This window comes from Populus nigra, chromosome 1 (assembly GCF_951802175.1).
Source record: "Populus nigra chromosome 1, ddPopNigr1.1, whole genome shotgun sequence".
In the NCBI taxonomy this organism is placed as follows: Eukaryota; Viridiplantae; Streptophyta; class Magnoliopsida; order Malpighiales; family Salicaceae; genus Populus; species Populus nigra.
This window is the reverse complement of record NC_084852.1, coordinates 40,881,969-40,900,664: the sequence shown is the minus strand read 5'-3', so window position 1 is coordinate 40,900,664 and position 18,696 is coordinate 40,881,969. Positions and strand designations below refer to the sequence as shown.

At 31.9% G+C, this 18,696-nt stretch overlaps 2 protein-coding genes across 3 annotated transcripts; both read left to right on the top strand.

The window, feature by feature from the left end:
• Nucleotides 1–575: 575 nt before the first annotated feature.
• Nucleotides 576–3,058, top strand: LOC133681096 (uncharacterized). The gene has a single exon (XM_062104193.1). The coding sequence runs from the start codon at nt 808–810 to the stop codon at nt 2,737–2,739; it is 1,932 nt and encodes a 643-aa protein (XP_061960177.1). The 5' UTR covers nt 576–807; the 3' UTR covers nt 2,740–3,058.
• Nucleotides 3,059–13,121: 10,063 nt separating this feature from the next.
• LOC133680999 (hydroxymethylglutaryl-CoA synthase-like) lies at nt 13,122–17,495 on the top strand. Of its 2 annotated transcripts, XM_062104079.1 has the most exons (13): nt 13,122–13,198; nt 13,299–13,400; nt 13,743–13,849; nt 13,957–14,089; nt 14,506–14,649; nt 14,851–15,009; nt 15,134–15,207; nt 15,310–15,385; nt 15,480–15,535; nt 15,642–15,729; nt 16,140–16,280; nt 16,419–16,568; nt 17,019–17,495. In XM_062104079.1, the coding sequence occupies exons 2-13, from the start codon at nt 13,338–13,340 to the stop codon at nt 17,220–17,222; spliced, it is 1,395 nt and encodes a 464-aa protein (XP_061960063.1). In that variant the 5' UTR covers nt 13,122–13,198; nt 13,299–13,337; the 3' UTR covers nt 17,223–17,495. The 2 variants fall into 2 exon arrangements, with proteins under 2 accessions (XP_061960063.1, XP_061960062.1); XM_062104078.1 differs by having other exon boundaries at nt 13,135–13,400.
• The last annotated feature ends 1,201 nt before the right edge of the window (nt 17,496–18,696 follow it).

Below are 18,696 nucleotides of genomic sequence, written 5' to 3'. Positions count from 1 at the left end.
TCAGACTCGGAAGACTTGGCTAGGGGGGTCCTCTGGAATAACTTTATGAGAAATGACCTCGTGTTGGTGGGGCAAAAACTACGAAATTGAAAATGGCAGGACAAGGCGTTGAAATGTCATATAAAAATATAAGGGAAGGGGTATTAGTGTTTCTCGATCATAAGAAAAGTTGGAGACTGATAATCATTCCGAAGAAACTTGAAACCTAGATAGATAATGCCGGCCACTTCAAGATTTTCCCCTGCCCCTTTCTGCTTGTTTTGGATCCCCACAACACTAAATGATCCCCTTTCTGCTTGTATTTCAAATGTTAACTAAATGTAGCTTTTTTATCCATTCGAAAAGTATTACAACCACTTCATTTTTTGGGGGAGTGGGCATTAAATTAAATAAATTTGAGATCAATGTGATGAGGTAAAGGATCAAGACAAGATTGAACTGGACATCTGAGTTTTTTTTTTTTTTTTCAGGTAGACAGGGCCTTAAATCACAGAGCATGCGAAAGGTCATATATTACAGCTTTTTCGCACTTGAAAAGTCTAAAAACAAAGCAAGCTGATAGTGTAGGACACTAAGTTAGATTCCACATTCGTGGTTAAGGAAAAACAAGGGTAATTTCGTGCAAAACGAAAGACAGGGTGGACTGCCCCAACGACCAGGAAACCCACTATCTGACTTTTCCAACCTAAACAACAGAAAATGCCCAATGATTTGTATTGATTGGAAAAAATCAAATGTGAAGTTAATAGAGGGAGAAAAACACGAACAATAAATCTGGTGTGGAAAGAAAAGGAAGGAGAAAAGGAGATGCATTCACCTTGCACTGGAGAGGCCTCACAGGCCTGCTTCCATAATTTATTTCAATTGCCTTTTCTTGGGATTCTTGAGCCCCAGAGTTCAACATCCATAACCACTGCTGCTTCATCCCGCCATGATTTTGAAGTTGCCATGGCGTCATCGATGTATCCAAACTCTCAATTCACCAATCATGAGTCCTTCCCTTCATTGCAAGAATCATTCTCCTATTTCACCAAAGCATTTCCACTGTATTCTCAGACTGATCAGGCTGACAAAATCCGAGAACAAGAATACTACCATCTCTCCCTGTCCAACCATGTTTGTCTTGATTATATTGGCCATGGCCTCTTCTCATACTCTCAGCAACGAAGTTACTCTCGGGAAGCTACAGTTGCCTCAACATCATCTTCTTCCCTTCCATTACGGCAATATTCCTCAAGTTTAGAAACGCCCTTCTTTGGCATTTCCTACAAGGCAGCAAACTTACATTCTCAAATACAGTATGGTTGCCAAGAATCGGAACTGGAATGCAAGATACAGAAAAGAATTATGGCATTAATGAATCTCTCTGAAGATGATTACTCGATGGTTTTCACGGCCAACCAGTCATCCGCATTCAAACTTCTTGCAGACTCTTATCCATTTCAGTCAAATCACAACCTTCTTACAGTATACGACCATGAGAACGAGGCAGTGAAAATCATGATAGAAAGTTCCAAGAACAGAGGAGCACGGGTCATGTCAGCTGAATTCTCATGGAAGAGTTTAAGAATACATTCAGGGAAGTTGCTAGAGAAGGTAAGACGTAAAAGGAAGAATAGGAGGGGACTATTTGTTTTCCCACTTCAATCAAGGATGACAGGAGCTAGGTATTCATACCTCTGGATGAACATGGCTCGGGAAAATGGATGGCATGTCTTGCTTGATGCTTGTGGCTTGGGTCCCAAGGATATGGAGACCCTGGGCCTCTCCCTCTTTAAGCCAGATTTTCTTATCTGCTCTTTTTTCAAGGTTTTTGGTGAAAACCCATCTGGTTTTGGCTGTCTATTTGTAAAGAAATCCAGTTCTTCAGTTATAAAGGATTCAGCTAGTGCAGGCTTAGTGAGGCTTGTCCCAGCTAGGCGACCTTCTCAAATTTCAGAAGAGTCAGCTAATGACGACACAGAAACTGAAGAAAGAGCGAAACAAGAGTTACATGATGATGATGGTTTGCAAGGCTCCTCCTCAGGTCCTATGTCCAGGCAGCAGACAAGTGAGAAAACTTCTGAACTGCAAGAAACCAAAGAGGTTTCAGTAAAACACAAAGCACCAGAAATTGAGGTATCAGTGGCATCATTTGAATCCTCCCAATCCCAAATCATTGCTAGCAGTGGAAGTGGGTATTCATATCTTGAATGTAGAGGCTTGGATCATGCAGATTCATTGGGCCTGATATCAATCAGTACCAGAGCAAGGTACCTCATCAACTGGTTGGTAAATGCATTAACGAGTCTTCAACATCCACATTCAGAAAATGGGCATCCCCTAGTCAGAATCTATGGACCAAAGGTAAAATTTGATCGAGGACCAGCAGTGGCATTCAACGTATTTGACTGGAAAGGAGAAAGGATAGATCCTGCCATTGTACAGAAGCTTGCTGATCGAAATAACATTTCTTTAAGTTGTGGATTTTTGCACCACATTTTCTTCTCAAACAAGTATGAAAACGAGAGGGAGCAGATATTAGAGACAAGAACAAGTGAAGGAGGAACAGTTTTAAATGGGAAGAGAGATAAACTTTATTCAGGAATTTCTGTTGTCACAGCTGCCCTCGGGTTCCTGACAAATTTCGAGGACGTTTACAAACTCTGGGCATTTGTTTCACGGTTCCTGGATGCAGACTTTGTGCAGAAAGAGAGGTGGAGATATACAGCTCTTAATCAGATGACAATAGAGGTTTAGTTTGCAATTATTGTTTTATTCTTTAATATTATCATAATTGGCACCAGGGCTTCTAGCCCAGCGCAGCGGTAGAGGCAAGATTTTCCTTGTCTCTGTCACCTTGGTTCGACTTAGCGTGCATGTTTGTTACCTCCATGGTATTTTATTTGACTATTGAGTTTGCAAGGTGTTCAGTGAGTCCGGGGATTAATTGTGGTGTGTGTAAGCTGGCCCAGACACCCCGAATTATCAAAAAAATATATATATATTATTGTAATTGACTTCTTAATGTAACAAACACATTATTACATTGCGTTAATATAGTGGCAGAATAAAAGTATACCTCGGAGACATGTAAACACCTTCATTACATTCGAATATGGTGAAATTAGATCTCTTAAAGTGGTCTCCAAGATAATGAAATAAAAAACAAAGAAACTGTCACAGAAAAGGAAAGGAAACTTCAAATGAAATGGAAATTCAACATTAATAAAATAAAATCATTGCTATGAAAAGCATCCTAGCACTGTAATATAAATTGAATACTTCATCTTGTTGCAACACAATTTGCTTATAGTAAAATAAAAGACATCCTGACTAAATGTATCGCTACATCACAGAAAAGGGAAACAGTAAGTAGCATGCACACGCACTCAGACATATGTTTAACTGACGTATGAGAAACATTCATATTGAATCCATTTTGGTTCAGCAGCTGCATAGACTACTTGAGTCACTACTGTGTTATGTATCACTGCTGGGACCTACAGCATCCAATAAACTGGTTCTTAAATCTTATGTAAATGATTCCATAAATTAGCAACCATTCGGTGCCCTCCTCACAATATTGAACTGCAGTGAGGGGCTGGGATCTGCATGACATCATCTAACATACTGGAATATGTATCAACAAGTGTTTCCAAAACATTTTGCAGGTGTACAAACTTGCCTTCACGTACAAGTATTACAGACCAGATTCTGCCTGGTAACTGCTTAATATATAATGATACTGGATTATGAGTTTTGTTTGCTGTCCATGTATGGAAACTTATAGGCTGCCCGTTGATAAAGCAGCTCTTACTGGCCCAAAGAAAAAGCTGATGAGGAACTCATATTTCTAAGAATGCATCTGATCATTAATTAACACTTCATTTATGGCAGAGCAGCCCCACAAAGACTATTCAAAGAATATCAAACTTATTTTAAGACAACCAAACAAATATTTTTTTTGCAGATTCTTCCAAAAGAATTGGCTCAAAAACGCATAGTGCACTCCTTCAACATGCATTTGATCATTTAACACTTCACTTATGGCAGAGGAGCCCCACAAAGACTACTCAAAGAATACCAAACTTGTTTTAAGATGGCCAAAGGAAAGTTATCACAGATTTGCAACAAAAGTTCCACTTCTTTACAAAACTTCCAGAAAATCATCCATTTTGATTCGGAATCTTTGCTTGCAAGTTGCAACTCATTTATCTCTAGCCGTGGTGAGTTTCCCTGTCAGTGCTCACTACGATATTTAATGAAGAAGAAAAATAAAGCAAGAGATAAAAAAAGGCATTTCCTCGATTCAGATTTCAGGGTGCAGCATTGCATTGAGCATTGACAGGGAAACTCACCACGGCAATAAAAAGAAATTACTTCGTCCACTCAATTTAAAATGGGCCTAACTAGAAGGACTTGGGGCAACAAATTAGCTCAAATAAAATCAGGCTCTGACTTGAGGATTGAAGGCTATTATTGGGCTTGAGCTGTCTGAGGTTTAAGGGAGAAGCTGCTCTTAGCTTATAATAAAAGAAAAAAGCAGAGAACACTTGTGCGCTTGAGACTAAAGGCAAAGTAGTACCAAAATCAAAAAGAAGGAAGTCCTTCTTTGATTTCTGCATCAAAAGAAAGGCTTTTAATTTAAGGTGGGGCGTGAAACCAGATTATTTATCTTTCTGTATACTTCAAACAATTTACTGTATATATTTATTCCCTCGGCACATAATTGTATATTGATAGAGCTCAGAAGGTTACGTAGCTATTGATGTGGATCACGTTAAATATTCAAGCTTTTTTTTGGTCAACGTACCATACTCTTTGACATGAAATGCCAGTGTGCCACTGTAATGCTCCTGCTCCCTGTGTCTTGGTTGGAAAAATATTTGTATTTTTCTTTCCCTTTTATCAAATAAAAACTATTTGTACATGAGGGGAGTAGCTTTTGTCAATGGTTTAGATGTATATTGATACACACATGTGTGTAAATGTATTTGTAAAAAACAAAATCTCGTTGTTCGTTCAGCTCAAACGGTAACCTTTATTGCTTTAACTATACAATAATGAGCCTTTATATATACACTAATTGCACACAGATAACTCCAGTTTTTTAAAGAGATAGAGTAAAAATGGCATGCAAGCGAGTGATTCTTGAACTCTTAAACTTAAAGAGAGTTACACATATTGTTCTCATGCAAGATGATCCAAACAATCGATGATGTCATCATCGATCTCTATCTAAATCTCATTCACACACTAGAAAAATATTTAGATGTAAGACGAGCTTTGTAACTTCACGAGCTTGTAAGTTAAAACACAACCCATATCAAGTCATTAAATGAGAGAATCTTTACTTTATCAAAAAATATTATACACTTGACTCTTCAAAGATTACATCACCACAAAGATCAGCTTAAACAGTTATAAAAGACTCACAAACTCCCATAAACAAGTAAAATATAAGAAATTAATATCTTAAAGCTTGTCACACAAGATAATAATGCTATGTGTAATTTTCTAACAAAACTTCATGGATTGCACATGTGTAGTGCCACGATCCAGAGCCTGGCTTTATCTTTCACTTTCAATATCTTAGCTCCAAATTTATTTCTCACTTCAACACTAACATTCCATCCAAAAAAAAGTCGTAAAGCTTTTTGTTATCACACAATGAAAAGATAAAATTATTGTGGTCTATCTCCAAATGTTCAATGAGGAAACGTCCTTTATCGTTTTGATTTTTGGTTTCTAATTTATGAGATTTAACCCTCAATTAACCATTAAACTTTTAATTTTCTTCAATTTATCTCCTGATTTTGTTAATTTCAGCCCATAAAGTCCCATGTCTTTTATGATTTGGTATTTGGTTTTGAATTTCTCTAGTCAAATTTTTAATTGGCTATTAAATTTTAATTTTCTCACAATTAAGCCCTTGATTTGACCAATTAAACTATTAAATTATGAAATTATATATATATATATATATATATATATATATATTAAAAAAGAAAAAAACAATGTACAAGTCAACAATGACTCGTGAGTAGGGAAAGGTCACTTCCCCTGAATTATTTTGCATTAATAATTAATGAGATAGGTGGGAATGAATTGTGTGTATAAACTTAGGCAAAGGACCATCATCTATAGAAAGGGATAAGAGTAGGTAAGCACACATGCACATATAGTTCTCATTCTCCAATTTATTATTATTATTATTATTATTATTATTATTTTATGTATTGCGTTTCGGACAAGAGAGATAGGAAATTACCGTGTTGGAAATTGTGTGTAATGAAACTCATTCGTTCGCAGATAATGGGATTTTCATAAAAAATTGTGTCTTGTATTAGACTGCTCTTTTCCGTCGTGTCCACGGAGGATGCAAATTAACCGAACACCACAACCTCCCGTGTAACCAGGTTTTTGGAACTGTGGTTAAATAATATCCGTCAAAATTTTTGAATTTTTTTTATTTTAAAATATTTTTTAGTTTTTTAAAAAGACTCTTCGCCCTGACATGTGCATGATTAATTGAATTGATAAAATAATTTGGAGTTTAATATAAGAGGCAGTCATGTTTGAAATTAGACCAGTCATAAGAGAAGAGAATGCTATCCCTTGTGAGTAATTTAAGGACCCCTTTCGCAGCCTGGCTAGCCAGTTGTTTATAAAAAAAAATTAATTTTTTTATTTAAAATTATTATTTTAATGTTTAGAAATTGTTTTAATTTTTCAATGTTGAAAAAAATATAAAAATATATATATTATATTAATATATTTCTAAAAATAAAATCACATTAAAAAACAATTGCTATGACAGTAATAATAATCCCTTCCTATCATATCAAATAAGCCTCCAAATCAAGAAACAAAGATCATTATTGCACACGACAAAGTTAATTACCCTTGCTGTCCCAATAACTTAATCCGGTTAACAAAATTTGACGTGATAATAAATCCAACCCTCCGTGCTTAACCAACCAAGTCAGCTGCCGACATGTCCGTCAAAACAAACATGTAAGTTAGGTGAGGAAATGGTCCTTTGTTTTTGGTAATAAGAAATGGTCCTATTTGGTACACAGCCCGAACTTCCCGTCGTTTGTTTTCCAACCAACCTGGAAAAACAACAAGGTCTTGTCATTAGTAGAGAAGTCAAATACTGCATGGGCATTTTATAAACGTTGGTATTTTAAATGTATTGTCGAATATTTTCAGATTTTGAGATTTTTAGTTAAAGATTTTAGATTTGAATTCTGAAAAGAGTTATATAGATAAATAAATTGATAGAGGAAAAATATTTCTATTACATAGTTTAAGATTCATTAAATATTCTATTGAAAACAAAAAAAAATGAATACCATTTCAGTTAAATAAAAAAACAATCAAAGAACAGAAGAGTTTTTTTTTTTTAGTTTAATGTGGATGTCCGGGTCAGTTCGCGCGTACCTCTACTAATCCCACAGGCCCTGAAGTTAACGACCATGTAAACCTCCAGTGGCCATCATATAAGCAACTACAGAGCTCGAACCTGAGATTATAGAAGGAGCAAATCTCTTGGTTCCAAACTCTTATCATTCGACTACCACCTAGATAGTTACAGAAGAGTTTTAATAAGACAACTGAGAGCTAGGGTAAATTTCCAAGGTAATTCAAATTTCAAAAGGAAAATTAATTTAGTTTATTCCAGCCACATAAAATTTGTTCCATACAATACAACCGATGGAATGCTTTATTTACTTGATCAAAACATTGTACGAACAATTTTCCTCCGTGTATAATAACATATCTTTATTTTTCTAAGATTGAAAAATAATATTTCATTAATATCAAAAGCCTTGTAGATACATTGCTAGATTTGTATCATGTGCTATGTGGCAAGTTGGACTAAATTTTTTTTTAATGTAAAAAAAATGCTCAGATAATGGTAATGTTTTTAAATAAATAAAAGAAATATAAAACCCAGGTCATTGACTTGATTAAATCTAATAATCTTTGTTAATTTAATAATATAATAAATAAATTTCTTTTAAAAACTAAATTTAACAAATAAAAAAAATAAAAAGACCCGAGATAACTCGAGTTATTTTTAAAATTAGTGAAAAAATCTATAAAAACAAATAAAAATATAATAGAGCCTAGTATACAATTAAATAGATATTGAAGAATGAAACTAAAAAAAAAAAAAAAGAGAAACAAGCACATTCGGGCAAATCTTCTAAACATGGGTTAATCTTCTAAAATATTGCAATTAAAAGAATGAAGACTAAATCTCATATGAAAACAATTGAAGGATAAAATTATAAAAAAATTATTTTTAAAAATTATCTCAAATATAACAAATTACAATCAAAAGATTAGAAACCAAATCTAACAGATGAGAAAATTGAATGAGGATTGAATTGAAAAAAAAATATAATTTTATAAATTTCTTTTAGTAACAACTGTTTGAAAATTTGAAAAGTTAGACATGAAAAATAAGAAGAAGAGAGAAAAGAAAAGGAAAAAAGATTGGGTCATAATTCCAAAAACATCAAGGGATGCCTTTTTTTGTCACCGGCACACGCCACCTGAATATAGTATAACAATGCACACACTAATGTGTGCAATGCATGCGTCAACCAGTTTTGATTTTTAAATTATATTTTGTATTTAGTAAAATATTAAATTTCCTCTTAGTCAATTTGATTATAACTAAAAATCATGTCGAAAAGACAAAAAAAAGTCATTGAATACTAAATAAATAAATTTTACTTTACTTCTTAATTAATCTAATAATAACTAATAAATCTTGTTATGAGAGAAACCATTAAGGCTTTAATGCTAGCTCTAAATCTTAATATGTGTGTGTTCCCAATATATAGCTTGTAATATCTCACATCGATGATATGTGATATGAGATTATCACAACTATCTCCCATGTATCTAAAAAAAAATATTGTGGATTGTATTGTGCATTATTGTATGTGTGTGTATTTCATTTCAATTATGAATTTTTTATATATATTTTAGTTTCTGGATATTAAAAGAGAAAATAGAAAGTCACAAAAAATATAAAGTTTAGAAAAATATTTTGGTTATACTATAATTTTCAAATAAGATTAAAACTTTTTGAAGTAACATTAACAATTATTCTATAAATAATTTTATATGAACTTAATATGTTGAAGTTTTTATAAAAATTGTTTATGAATATCAATGAGAATAAAAAACTTATAAATGCATTTTTTTATTATTGAAAAGTGCCTTTTAGATTATGATAATTTTTTATTTAAAAAACCATGCTTCTAATAAAAAAATTTTATATAAAAATAAAAAAGAAATACATGAATAAGGAAAGAAAGTTTTAATTAAAGGTTTTCTTCTTAATTTAAATCATTAAAATTCCTATAAATATTTATTTTATTTGCTTTAAGTTTTTATTCAAAAAAACCAAGCTACATGATTTTTTTTTATCAAAACAAAAAAGAAACACATGAATAAGAAAGGTAAATTTTCACTGGAGCACTACATTTTTTTCTAGAATTTAAATTATTAGTATGTATTTTAATTACAGTATAATTCAATATATATATATATATATATATATATATATATATATAGAGAGAGAGAGAGAGAGAGAGAGAGTGAGAGAGGATTGCGTCATCAGCCAACTAGCTAGAATGCATTCAACAAATGAGGCATTGAAATTTTTAAAGGGACATTTGATGTTGGAATATAAACTTATAAAGTGTTTTTTAATTGAAAATATATTAAAATAATTTTTTTTATTTTTTAAATCAAAATCATAAAAAAATGACTAATAAATATTAATTTAATATATTTTTAAGACCAATACACTTTTTTAAAGCATTCAAAGACAGAAAATACCACAATTTCAATCGGTTCTAATCAACTCATTTATTTTGCAATTAAAACCAACCCTAGAGTGATTGTGCCCTGAAATTGCACTTATTAACAATACTATTTACACGTGGGAATTAATCTGCTCACATAAGCTATTATGGCATGGACACTCAACAATTTATACTATATTTGACCTCATTTATGAAAACAAGTATATTTTTTTTAATTTGTGTCATGAAAAAAGTTTTTTTTATAAAAATAATTTATGACAAAAATAATTTTAAATTTGAAATATATTTTATAAAAATGACTTGAAATAACTTTTTTTGAAAAACAATAGAGCATACATTAGAATCTATAAATTAAAAGTTAAAATTTTAAAAAATTAACTGTTTGTTATAGTATAGTTTTGACTTAATTTTTTAATCAAGATTTTAATTCAAATTAAAAATTACTTTCAATCAAACATATTTATAAATTTTCTTTAAATTAAAAGTTAAGAAACAATTTAATTGTTTTTAAACTAGTTGCTGAGAGGACACTCTTTGGTAAAAAAGAAAATGGGTTTGCATTTCTGACACACATGTGTTTTGTGATTTTTCATTTTTTTTATATTATCATACATGTAATATGCTAGGCCTTTTGTTTAACATCTTAAAGATTGTTTTTTCAACTAAGTTTTTTTATTGAGTTAATTATAACTCAGTCCTGATAGTCTAATAAAATTAATTAATTAATTCTTCATTATTCAAGAATTATTATTTTATTTATATTTTTTAAGTTTGTTAATAATTTAGGATTTGTTAGTCAACCTGTCAGGCCAATTCTAGTTTTATAATTAGAAGTATTATAATATTATTAATTTCAACACTCAATATAAACTAAAGTATAAAAATAATATCTAATTATTTTTAAAAAATATGTAAGTTTGACAACAATACATATCAAAGGTAAAATATTTTTTTTCATATTTATCTTATCTTGTCTATTACAACCAAACAAGATATAAAGAGAGAATTATTTTATCTTGTATATTATTATCAAACATAATTTTATCTCCATCTCTTTTCTGTTCTGTATTCATTGTCCCTATCTATTCCATCTCGGAATAGTAACCAAACACAATTTATATGTGTTAGGTTTTCTTATATTATATTGTTTGGGCTCCTTTCTAAAATTAATATTGGAATATTTTACTTCATCTCCTTCTTATTGATATGATTTTCTTTTATATAATTGTTCAAATCTTAACTTGATTCTGGTTATGAAATCATACATTATAAGTGGATGTTTGTTTGCATTCTTCCATCTTTTTATCTTTATATTTATTCATTATCTCTAAGTTTATTTGAACTTCTCATCTTTTAATGATTTTTAGACTCACAAATATTAATATACATTAGACTATAAATATAAGTATTATTGAGATGATGTTATAGTACAACTATATTTACAATATGATATGAAATATAAATGCTCGCCCTCTCTTTGTTTTTCTAATCTCTATTATTTTTATTTATTTTTATTGAGTATATTGCTTTTAAATGTATGGTTCTACAGTAATTCTCTTTTTATTTTCTACATTTAACTTGATCTCTCCTTGTATTATTTAGTCTTCGGTCATCACATTTTCCTTTTTTTTTCTTGCTTCTCATTTCAAATTTCTTATTTTTCTATCATGTCATGTAAAAAATAAACACACACACACATAAATAGAAAAAATTATAAAATGGCGGAAATTTATTGAATTTCATTGAAAATATATTATCATTATTATTTTTTTTATTTTTTAAAATGCATGGAAAAATTGAAAGTAAAAGATGAGTTAAGACAGCTTTATTTATAAAAATAAAAGTTACCTTTTCTTACCAACCATAATTACCTTCTAAAATAAAATAGACACTTAAGTACAATTTTTACACGTGGAGATATCTATCCCTTACTTCAAGTAGGAAGATTATTTTTTCACTTAATTAATTTTTTTTTTAAATTTATTAGTTTATATATTTTTTAAATTATTCGACTAAACATAAATATCTTTTGTTTTCAATTAAAAAAAATCATAGTATCTAAAATATATTCACAACACCAACATATATTTTTCTCTTATGGTGAGTGCTAGTCGAGTACAGTAAATAATATCTGACTGCAGTGTATATGATATTTCTTTATTTAATAAAAATCTCAATGGAGGGGAACATGAAACATTTAGTTTAAGAAATTAAAACAGAGGATGAGAAAAAAAAAAAAAACAATAAAAACCACGCCAGCTAACGTGTAAAACGAAGAACAAGGAACAGAAGGCACGTGATGGTCCCAGAACTTGGGAAAGTGTCCACCGTTAGTAACTCCAAATCTTAAATAAGATTCCATAATTGATCCTCGGCTGTCGGCTACCCCTTAAGGTGCAGGGTTTTTATTTTTTTTATTCTTTAATCCTGGATTCAAAATGGTTGGAAGAAAAAAGAATTTCACATGAAAAATTCCAATATATTTAGGTGATGTTTTTTCTTCTTTTTCACTGATTTTTAGGGTGGCAAATTTCAGATTACAAGTATGTTTGGCTTGGAGGTGTGATAGTTTTTTTTCAAAGATATAATAATTTTTAAATATAAATCACACTTTTAAAAATTAAAAAAACATGTTTTTTTACCTAATAAAAACATAAATTACTTTCCATCTAAACATATATATCTCTTTCAATTCGATAGATGATGCATTTCTTGCTAATAATTTAGGATAATTTTTTCTCTTGTCCACAATATTTTTTTATTACTTCGAATATAAATTATATTTAAGATTTAACAAAAAGGGAATTTATTATTATTAATATCTAATAATTAGAATCTTAATTTGGTTTCATGAACTTTAGATAGAGGATTTCCTATCCCATCTCCTTTTTGTTTGGTGATTTATTATGAAGTATAAATTTAGTGATAATAATCCCATAACTCTTTGAATTGATATCAATATCATGTAAATGCATGTTGGAGAATGTGATTAAAATTATATTTTATTAAAATATATTAAAATTATGTTTTTTATATTAGTACATCTAAAACATAAAAAAATAATTAATTTAAAAAAAACTACAAACTTTTAAGAATTCCGCAACTCCAATCACCGTTTACGACCAATCCTGGATATCCAGAAAGGAAAAGAAGAAAATAAATTTCAATAATGGCAAACGTGGTAATTTTTATCCAAAATCAATGTTCAAAAGTTTCTTTAAGGAAAGATCCTGACCCCACAATTGCTTTTTTTCTTCAGATGTTTTTTTCTCTTCCTGTCTATATAAACCCAGTAACCTTGTTGCAAGTCTCCTCACCCTGCTCTCAAATAATCATTTTTAGCATATTTTACAGGAGAACAGGTAAGCCAAGCCTCTGTTTTTTTAGCAATACATAGAGAAAGAGAGAGGTTTTGGTGGTTTGGTGTTCTTGTTTTTTTGGTTGAAGTTTCTCGATTTGTAGAATTGTTTGTTCCTTAAGGAATTTAAAGAAAATCCAAGAATGACAAAGAATGTGGGGATTCTCGCTATTGATATCTACTTCCCTCCTACCTGTGTTCAACAGGTGATTAGATTTCATTTCTCTATCTACATCTCTCATTCTCCTTCTCATTAGCATTTTTTTTTTTACTTGGAATAGAGGTTTGTTTTTGATCGGTTTCTGTTTAGTTGCTGAGAAAAATAAGGAAATGTAAATATAGTGGGGTTTTGGATTTTGTTTCTTAAAATTTCATGTGTAATTTGTTTTTGGGAAGACTAAATTAAAAATTATCTGGGCTTAATTAAGCTTTTAATTATGGGGGGGCGGGGGGCGGTCAGATTCATTAATTGTCTATTTCTGCAACATGCAAGAGCAAATCTGCTCTGGCTTTTCAATATAGTGATTTGGGTTGTACATGTGAAACAGGAAGCCTTAGAGACCCACGATGGTGCAAGCAAAGGGAAATACACAATTGGACTTGGACAAGATTGCTTGGGATTTTGTACAGAAGTGGAAGATGTTATCTCAATGAGGTTTGTGTTTTTTCAAGATATAGGATCCCTTAACTTCTATTAGACGTGGTTGTGCTTTATAACTTGACAGCTGATAATGATGTTTACATATTTTGGGAGATTTTCAGTTTGACAGTGGTTAGTTCACTTCTCGAGAAGTACAATGTTGATCCAAAACAAATTGGTCGCCTAGAAGTTGGCAGTGAGACCGTTATTGACAAGAGCAAATCCATCAAGACCTTCTTGATGCAAATCTTTGAGGTATTTGATTATCTGAAATAATTGCAATGTTCTTATGGTCGCGTGGACCTGTGAATGAATCTTTAAAGTGTTTGTTGTAGATGGAATGTTTACTTTGTGGAACCATGCTGTGGATTATTTAACTTGAAATCTTGAAACATGCTTTGCTATACCATGATTTCTTCATCACAAAATTACCCTTTTAGCTAAATCTTGTGAGTGTGAATTTACATTTCATACATAATGGCCAGTAGCTTGCGTCCAAATTTGATATTTGGAGTTTGATCCTTATCTGTGTAACTCATTTTTACTAGCTATCTTGTCTAATAGATAAACTTGCAAGGTCATTTCTGGATTTAATTAAAATCGCTCAGCTGTATGAAGCAAAAATAACATGCACTATTGTAACATGATTCTCTTTCTTGAAAAACAAGCAGAAATGTGGAAATACCGACATTGAAGGGGTTGACTCAACTAATGCATGCTATGGAGGAACTGCAGCTTTATTCAACTGTGTCAATTGGGTCGAGAGTAGCTCATGGGATGGACGCTATGGGCTTGTTGTGTGTACTGACAGTGCGGTATGATAATATCCTTTGACTGCTTCAAAATCGCCTTTTTTCTTAATAATTAGTTGAACTTGTTGATGTTAAAATCAATTTTATTTCTGGAAACAAGACCATTGATTTGAATTTCTAAGATACTTCATATTTTCCATCTCACTGGTTTGGAGCATGTACTGGTTTCCTTTTCTTACTGGAGGTCTCTTTCTATTTTATCAGGTCTACGCAGAAGGACCTGCCCGACCTACTGGAGGAGCTGCTGCCATTGCCATGTTAATCGGTCCAGATGCACCTATTGTTTTTGAAAGCAAATTTAGGGGGAGTCACATGTCTCATGCCTATGATTTCTATAAGCCCAACCTTGCTAGTGAATATCCGGTAACTCCATTTCTCTTCTACATTGATTCACTTTTCTGTGTAACCTATTTACTACCATAATTCTTTATAGCCTGTTCTTGTTTCTTGATACCTTTTCCTCATGCTGTGGAAAATGCAATTGTAGGTTGTGGATGGCAAGCTTTCTCAAACATGCTACCTCATGGCCCTTGATTCCTGCTACAAAACATTCTGTGCAAAGTACGATATATTAACTACAGAAAGCTTTTTTCATGATGTAGACCTTTTGATGATTCTGGTGATGTGTGTGATGTAAAAGGCTTGCTATCTTGCTCCGTGTAGGTATGAGAAATCAACAGGCAAACAATTCTCTCTTTCTGATGCTGCCTATTTTGTATTCCATTCTCCTTATAACAAGGTAAATTTATTATTTTGCTTTTGCCATTGCTCTCTTTGTGGTATCACCAACATTTTCAGCATTTGTATTAATTCCGAATGTTGAACTTTTGCAGCTTGTACAGAAAAGCTTTGCTCGGTTGGTATTCAATGACTCTGTGAGGAAAGCCAGGTTCTGTCTTTTCTTCACTCCTGAAGAATTTTATATGTTTTGGTTTTTAACTGGTAAAATTTGCATGATATATTAAGTTCTTACCTTCATTTGCTATTATTTGCAGCTCAATTGATGAGGGTGCTAAAGAGAAACTGGCACCATTTTCAACTTTATCTGGTGATGAAAGCTATCAAAGCCGGGATCTTGAGAAGGTGCATTTAAAACCCACCCTGTCTGTTAAAAAAGTGAAGACTTTCTTTCTTTTGCTTTTTATCCACCACACTGCAGAAGAAGGGTTGCTGGTACCTATTTTGACACTAATGAGTTAGTGAAGAGAAAGAAATCATATAATTTCTTGAGCCCTCACTTCTAAGGATACTCCTGTTGCTTTCAAATTCTTATCAAATCTTTGTTTGGATGTTTTGCCAACAGTGTGCTAAATGCAGGAGATTTTACTTGCATAATTCTTACAGATGAGCTACTGAATTACTAAGCATGCATGATGCTGAACATTTCCAGACTTCTAAATTGCAAAGATTGCTTAAGATTCCATTTTAGAATTGTTTAGTTATTGGTATTTGAGCATCTTGCTGATTGATCACTTGATGTTATGCATCCACAGGTATCCCAACAAGTTGCAAAGCCTCTTTTTGAAGCAAAGGTGCAACCAACCACTTTGATACCCAAGCAAGTTGGCAACATGTATACCGCATCTCTCTATGCAGCATTTGCATCCCTTCTTCACAATAAAAATAGTGAATTGGTAATAGTAGTTGCTCTCTTTTCTAATTTTAGACTTGCCTTTAAATCTTCACTTGTACTTCATCATTAAGATGGCTTTAATCTTAGCTTATTTATATTGGACGCTAGTGCTTACCAGGATATTTTGGATTTATTGCAGGCAGGCAAGCGGGTTATACTGTTCTCATATGGAAGTGGTTTGACAGCCACGATGTTCTCATTGCAACTACATGAAGGTCAACAACCGTTTAGCTTGTCAAACATTGCCACTGTGATGAATGTTCCAACAAAGTTGAAGTCAAGGCACGAGGTAATCTTGAATATATTTCTTGAACGGTTAAATATTGGTTCCTTATATATCATTCTCCTTTATGCATGATCATGCCTCTGGGAGCATGAATTTCAACTGTCATTACAACCCGACAAATCCATCTGCCCGCCGCGTAGCTCAATATTTGAATTTGTAGTTTCTCCAGTTGACAACCACCCGCCCCCCCGCCCCCCCACAGCTGTTCTCTTCTGAATAAGCAATCTAAAGGCCTTTGCAACCTGGGAACTCTTCATTAACCGCTATGTTAAGTGCAGTGTACTTTCTTATGGTCTTGATGGAATCATGATTAAGAAATACTAGTATTGTTGGAATGATCCAGAAAAAATAAAGGTTAAGGGGCCTTGTTAGAATATATCTTATCTGCTCAATTAGATTGTGAAGGAGCAGTGTCATTGAATGCATTTCACTGAACTTATGCTTCTGGTGCAGTTTTCTCCCGAGAAATTTGTCGAAACTATGCACCTAATGGAGCACAGGTACGGAGCAAAAGACTTTGTGACAAGCAAGGATTGTAGTCTTTTGGCTCCAGGAACATACTATCTTACAGAAGTCGACTACATGTACCGAAGATTTTATGCCAAGAAGCCCGTAGACGGTGCTAGTGAGAATTGTTCGCTCACCAATGGTCACTGATCCCAGGGAACCAGCTACAGTTGTCATAAGCCAGGAATCCGGCTCTTAACTTTTAGATGTTGTTATCAAGCCCAAAGAAGAATATTCATGCTTCCTTAAGTTTGTATTTTAAAGCAAATAGCTCGTTCATCAGCAAGCAAATAGTTCGCTTACCTGGCCTCTATAGGCTTATTCGTAGTTTCATTTTGGTTCTTTTTATTTTTGGTGTGATTATTATGTGATCTAAGGGGAAATTTAGTATTTTAAAAAATAAAAGAAATAAAAGTTGGCGGATGTGTTGAACGTGTCAGTAAGTAAGCCGTCCTGCTTTGTTTAAGCAACGCACGCAACGACTAAAAATAACCTTTCATGGTGTGTTTTGATTCGCTATGGTGGGGTCTCCTTTATATGGTAGGGCCTCCTCTACTAGGTGGTGCGTGATGTGTAGTTCCCTTCCCGATGCATGGTGTAATAATTTTATTGTCTTTAAAACCAAAACTTCCATATCTTGTCTAAGGAGACTTATTCATTGTTTCATATATATTTTTTTGTGCGATTATCATATGGTTTTAGGGTAAATATTGTATATTAATAAAAATAAAAAATAAAAGTAAGTCATCCAGCTATGTTTAAGCAGCGATTAAAAATAACTTTTCTTGGTGCATTCTGATTTATCATGATAGGACCTATCCGCTAGGCGGTATATATAATGTAATTTTGTGATTTGGTGCTGATTATCTTTTTTTTTTTTTTTTCTCTTCTTGATTTCTACACCTAATCTTACAAAATCTCATCTCATAGTAGTCATTCCATTGTTTTTTCTTTGGTTTTAGTCTTCGTTCTTTCAATTGATTTTTTTATTTGAATTTTTTTTTCAATTTAATCCATTTTTAATTTTTTAATATGTTAAATTTGATCCTTATTTTTTTAAATTTTATTTATTTTATTTGAGATCATTTTTAAAATGGTTTTTTTTATGATTTCATCCTCCATTTTTTATTGCTATTTTTTTTTAGCAAATTTTTTAAATTAATAATTTATTTTCATATTTAATCTTTCAACATTGAATTGAACTTCTTTATTAAGCCTTAATCTACGATTTAATGGGTTACAAACTTAGTAGATTAACCCAAGTTAGAGAGATTCACCCGAATTCATTTGTTTTTTTTTTTTAAACTCATATTTTTTCAATTTCATATTTTAGCATTATTTCTTTATTTGTTTTCCATAAAATTTTCCACTAAATTTGAAAATGACTTGAGTTATCTCGAGTTTTTTTATTTGTCATTCTTTGTTAAATTTATTTTTTAAAACAGAGAATTTGTTTTGAATTAAATTAAATTAATTGCTTAAATATAAGCATGTTATGCTCACTTTATGATATTTTTGTTTGCTTAAGTATACTTTTTTATTCTTTTTTTATTTATTTATTTTAATTTTCAGCCTTTAATATTTGATCGATTAGAAATGGGCTCCCTATTTTGTTTCGATCTAG

Excerpts from the sequence above, each read along its gene's own strand:
- LOC133681096 (XM_062104193.1), top strand. The coding sequence starts at position 808 with ATGCATTCACCTTGCACTGGAGAGGCCTCACAGGCCTGCTTCCATAAT.
- LOC133680999 (XM_062104079.1), top strand. The coding sequence starts at position 13,338 with ATGACAAAGAATGTGGGGATTCTCGCTATTGATATCTACTTCCCTCCT. Across the intron at positions 15,010-15,133 it reads ACCTTGCTAGTGAATATCCG|GTTGTGGATGGCAAGCTTTC; the intron begins GTAACTCCATTT and ends ATGCAATTGTAG. Across the intron at positions 16,281-16,418 it reads ACAATAAAAATAGTGAATTG|GCAGGCAAGCGGGTTATACT; the intron begins GTAATAGTAGTT and ends GATTTATTGCAG.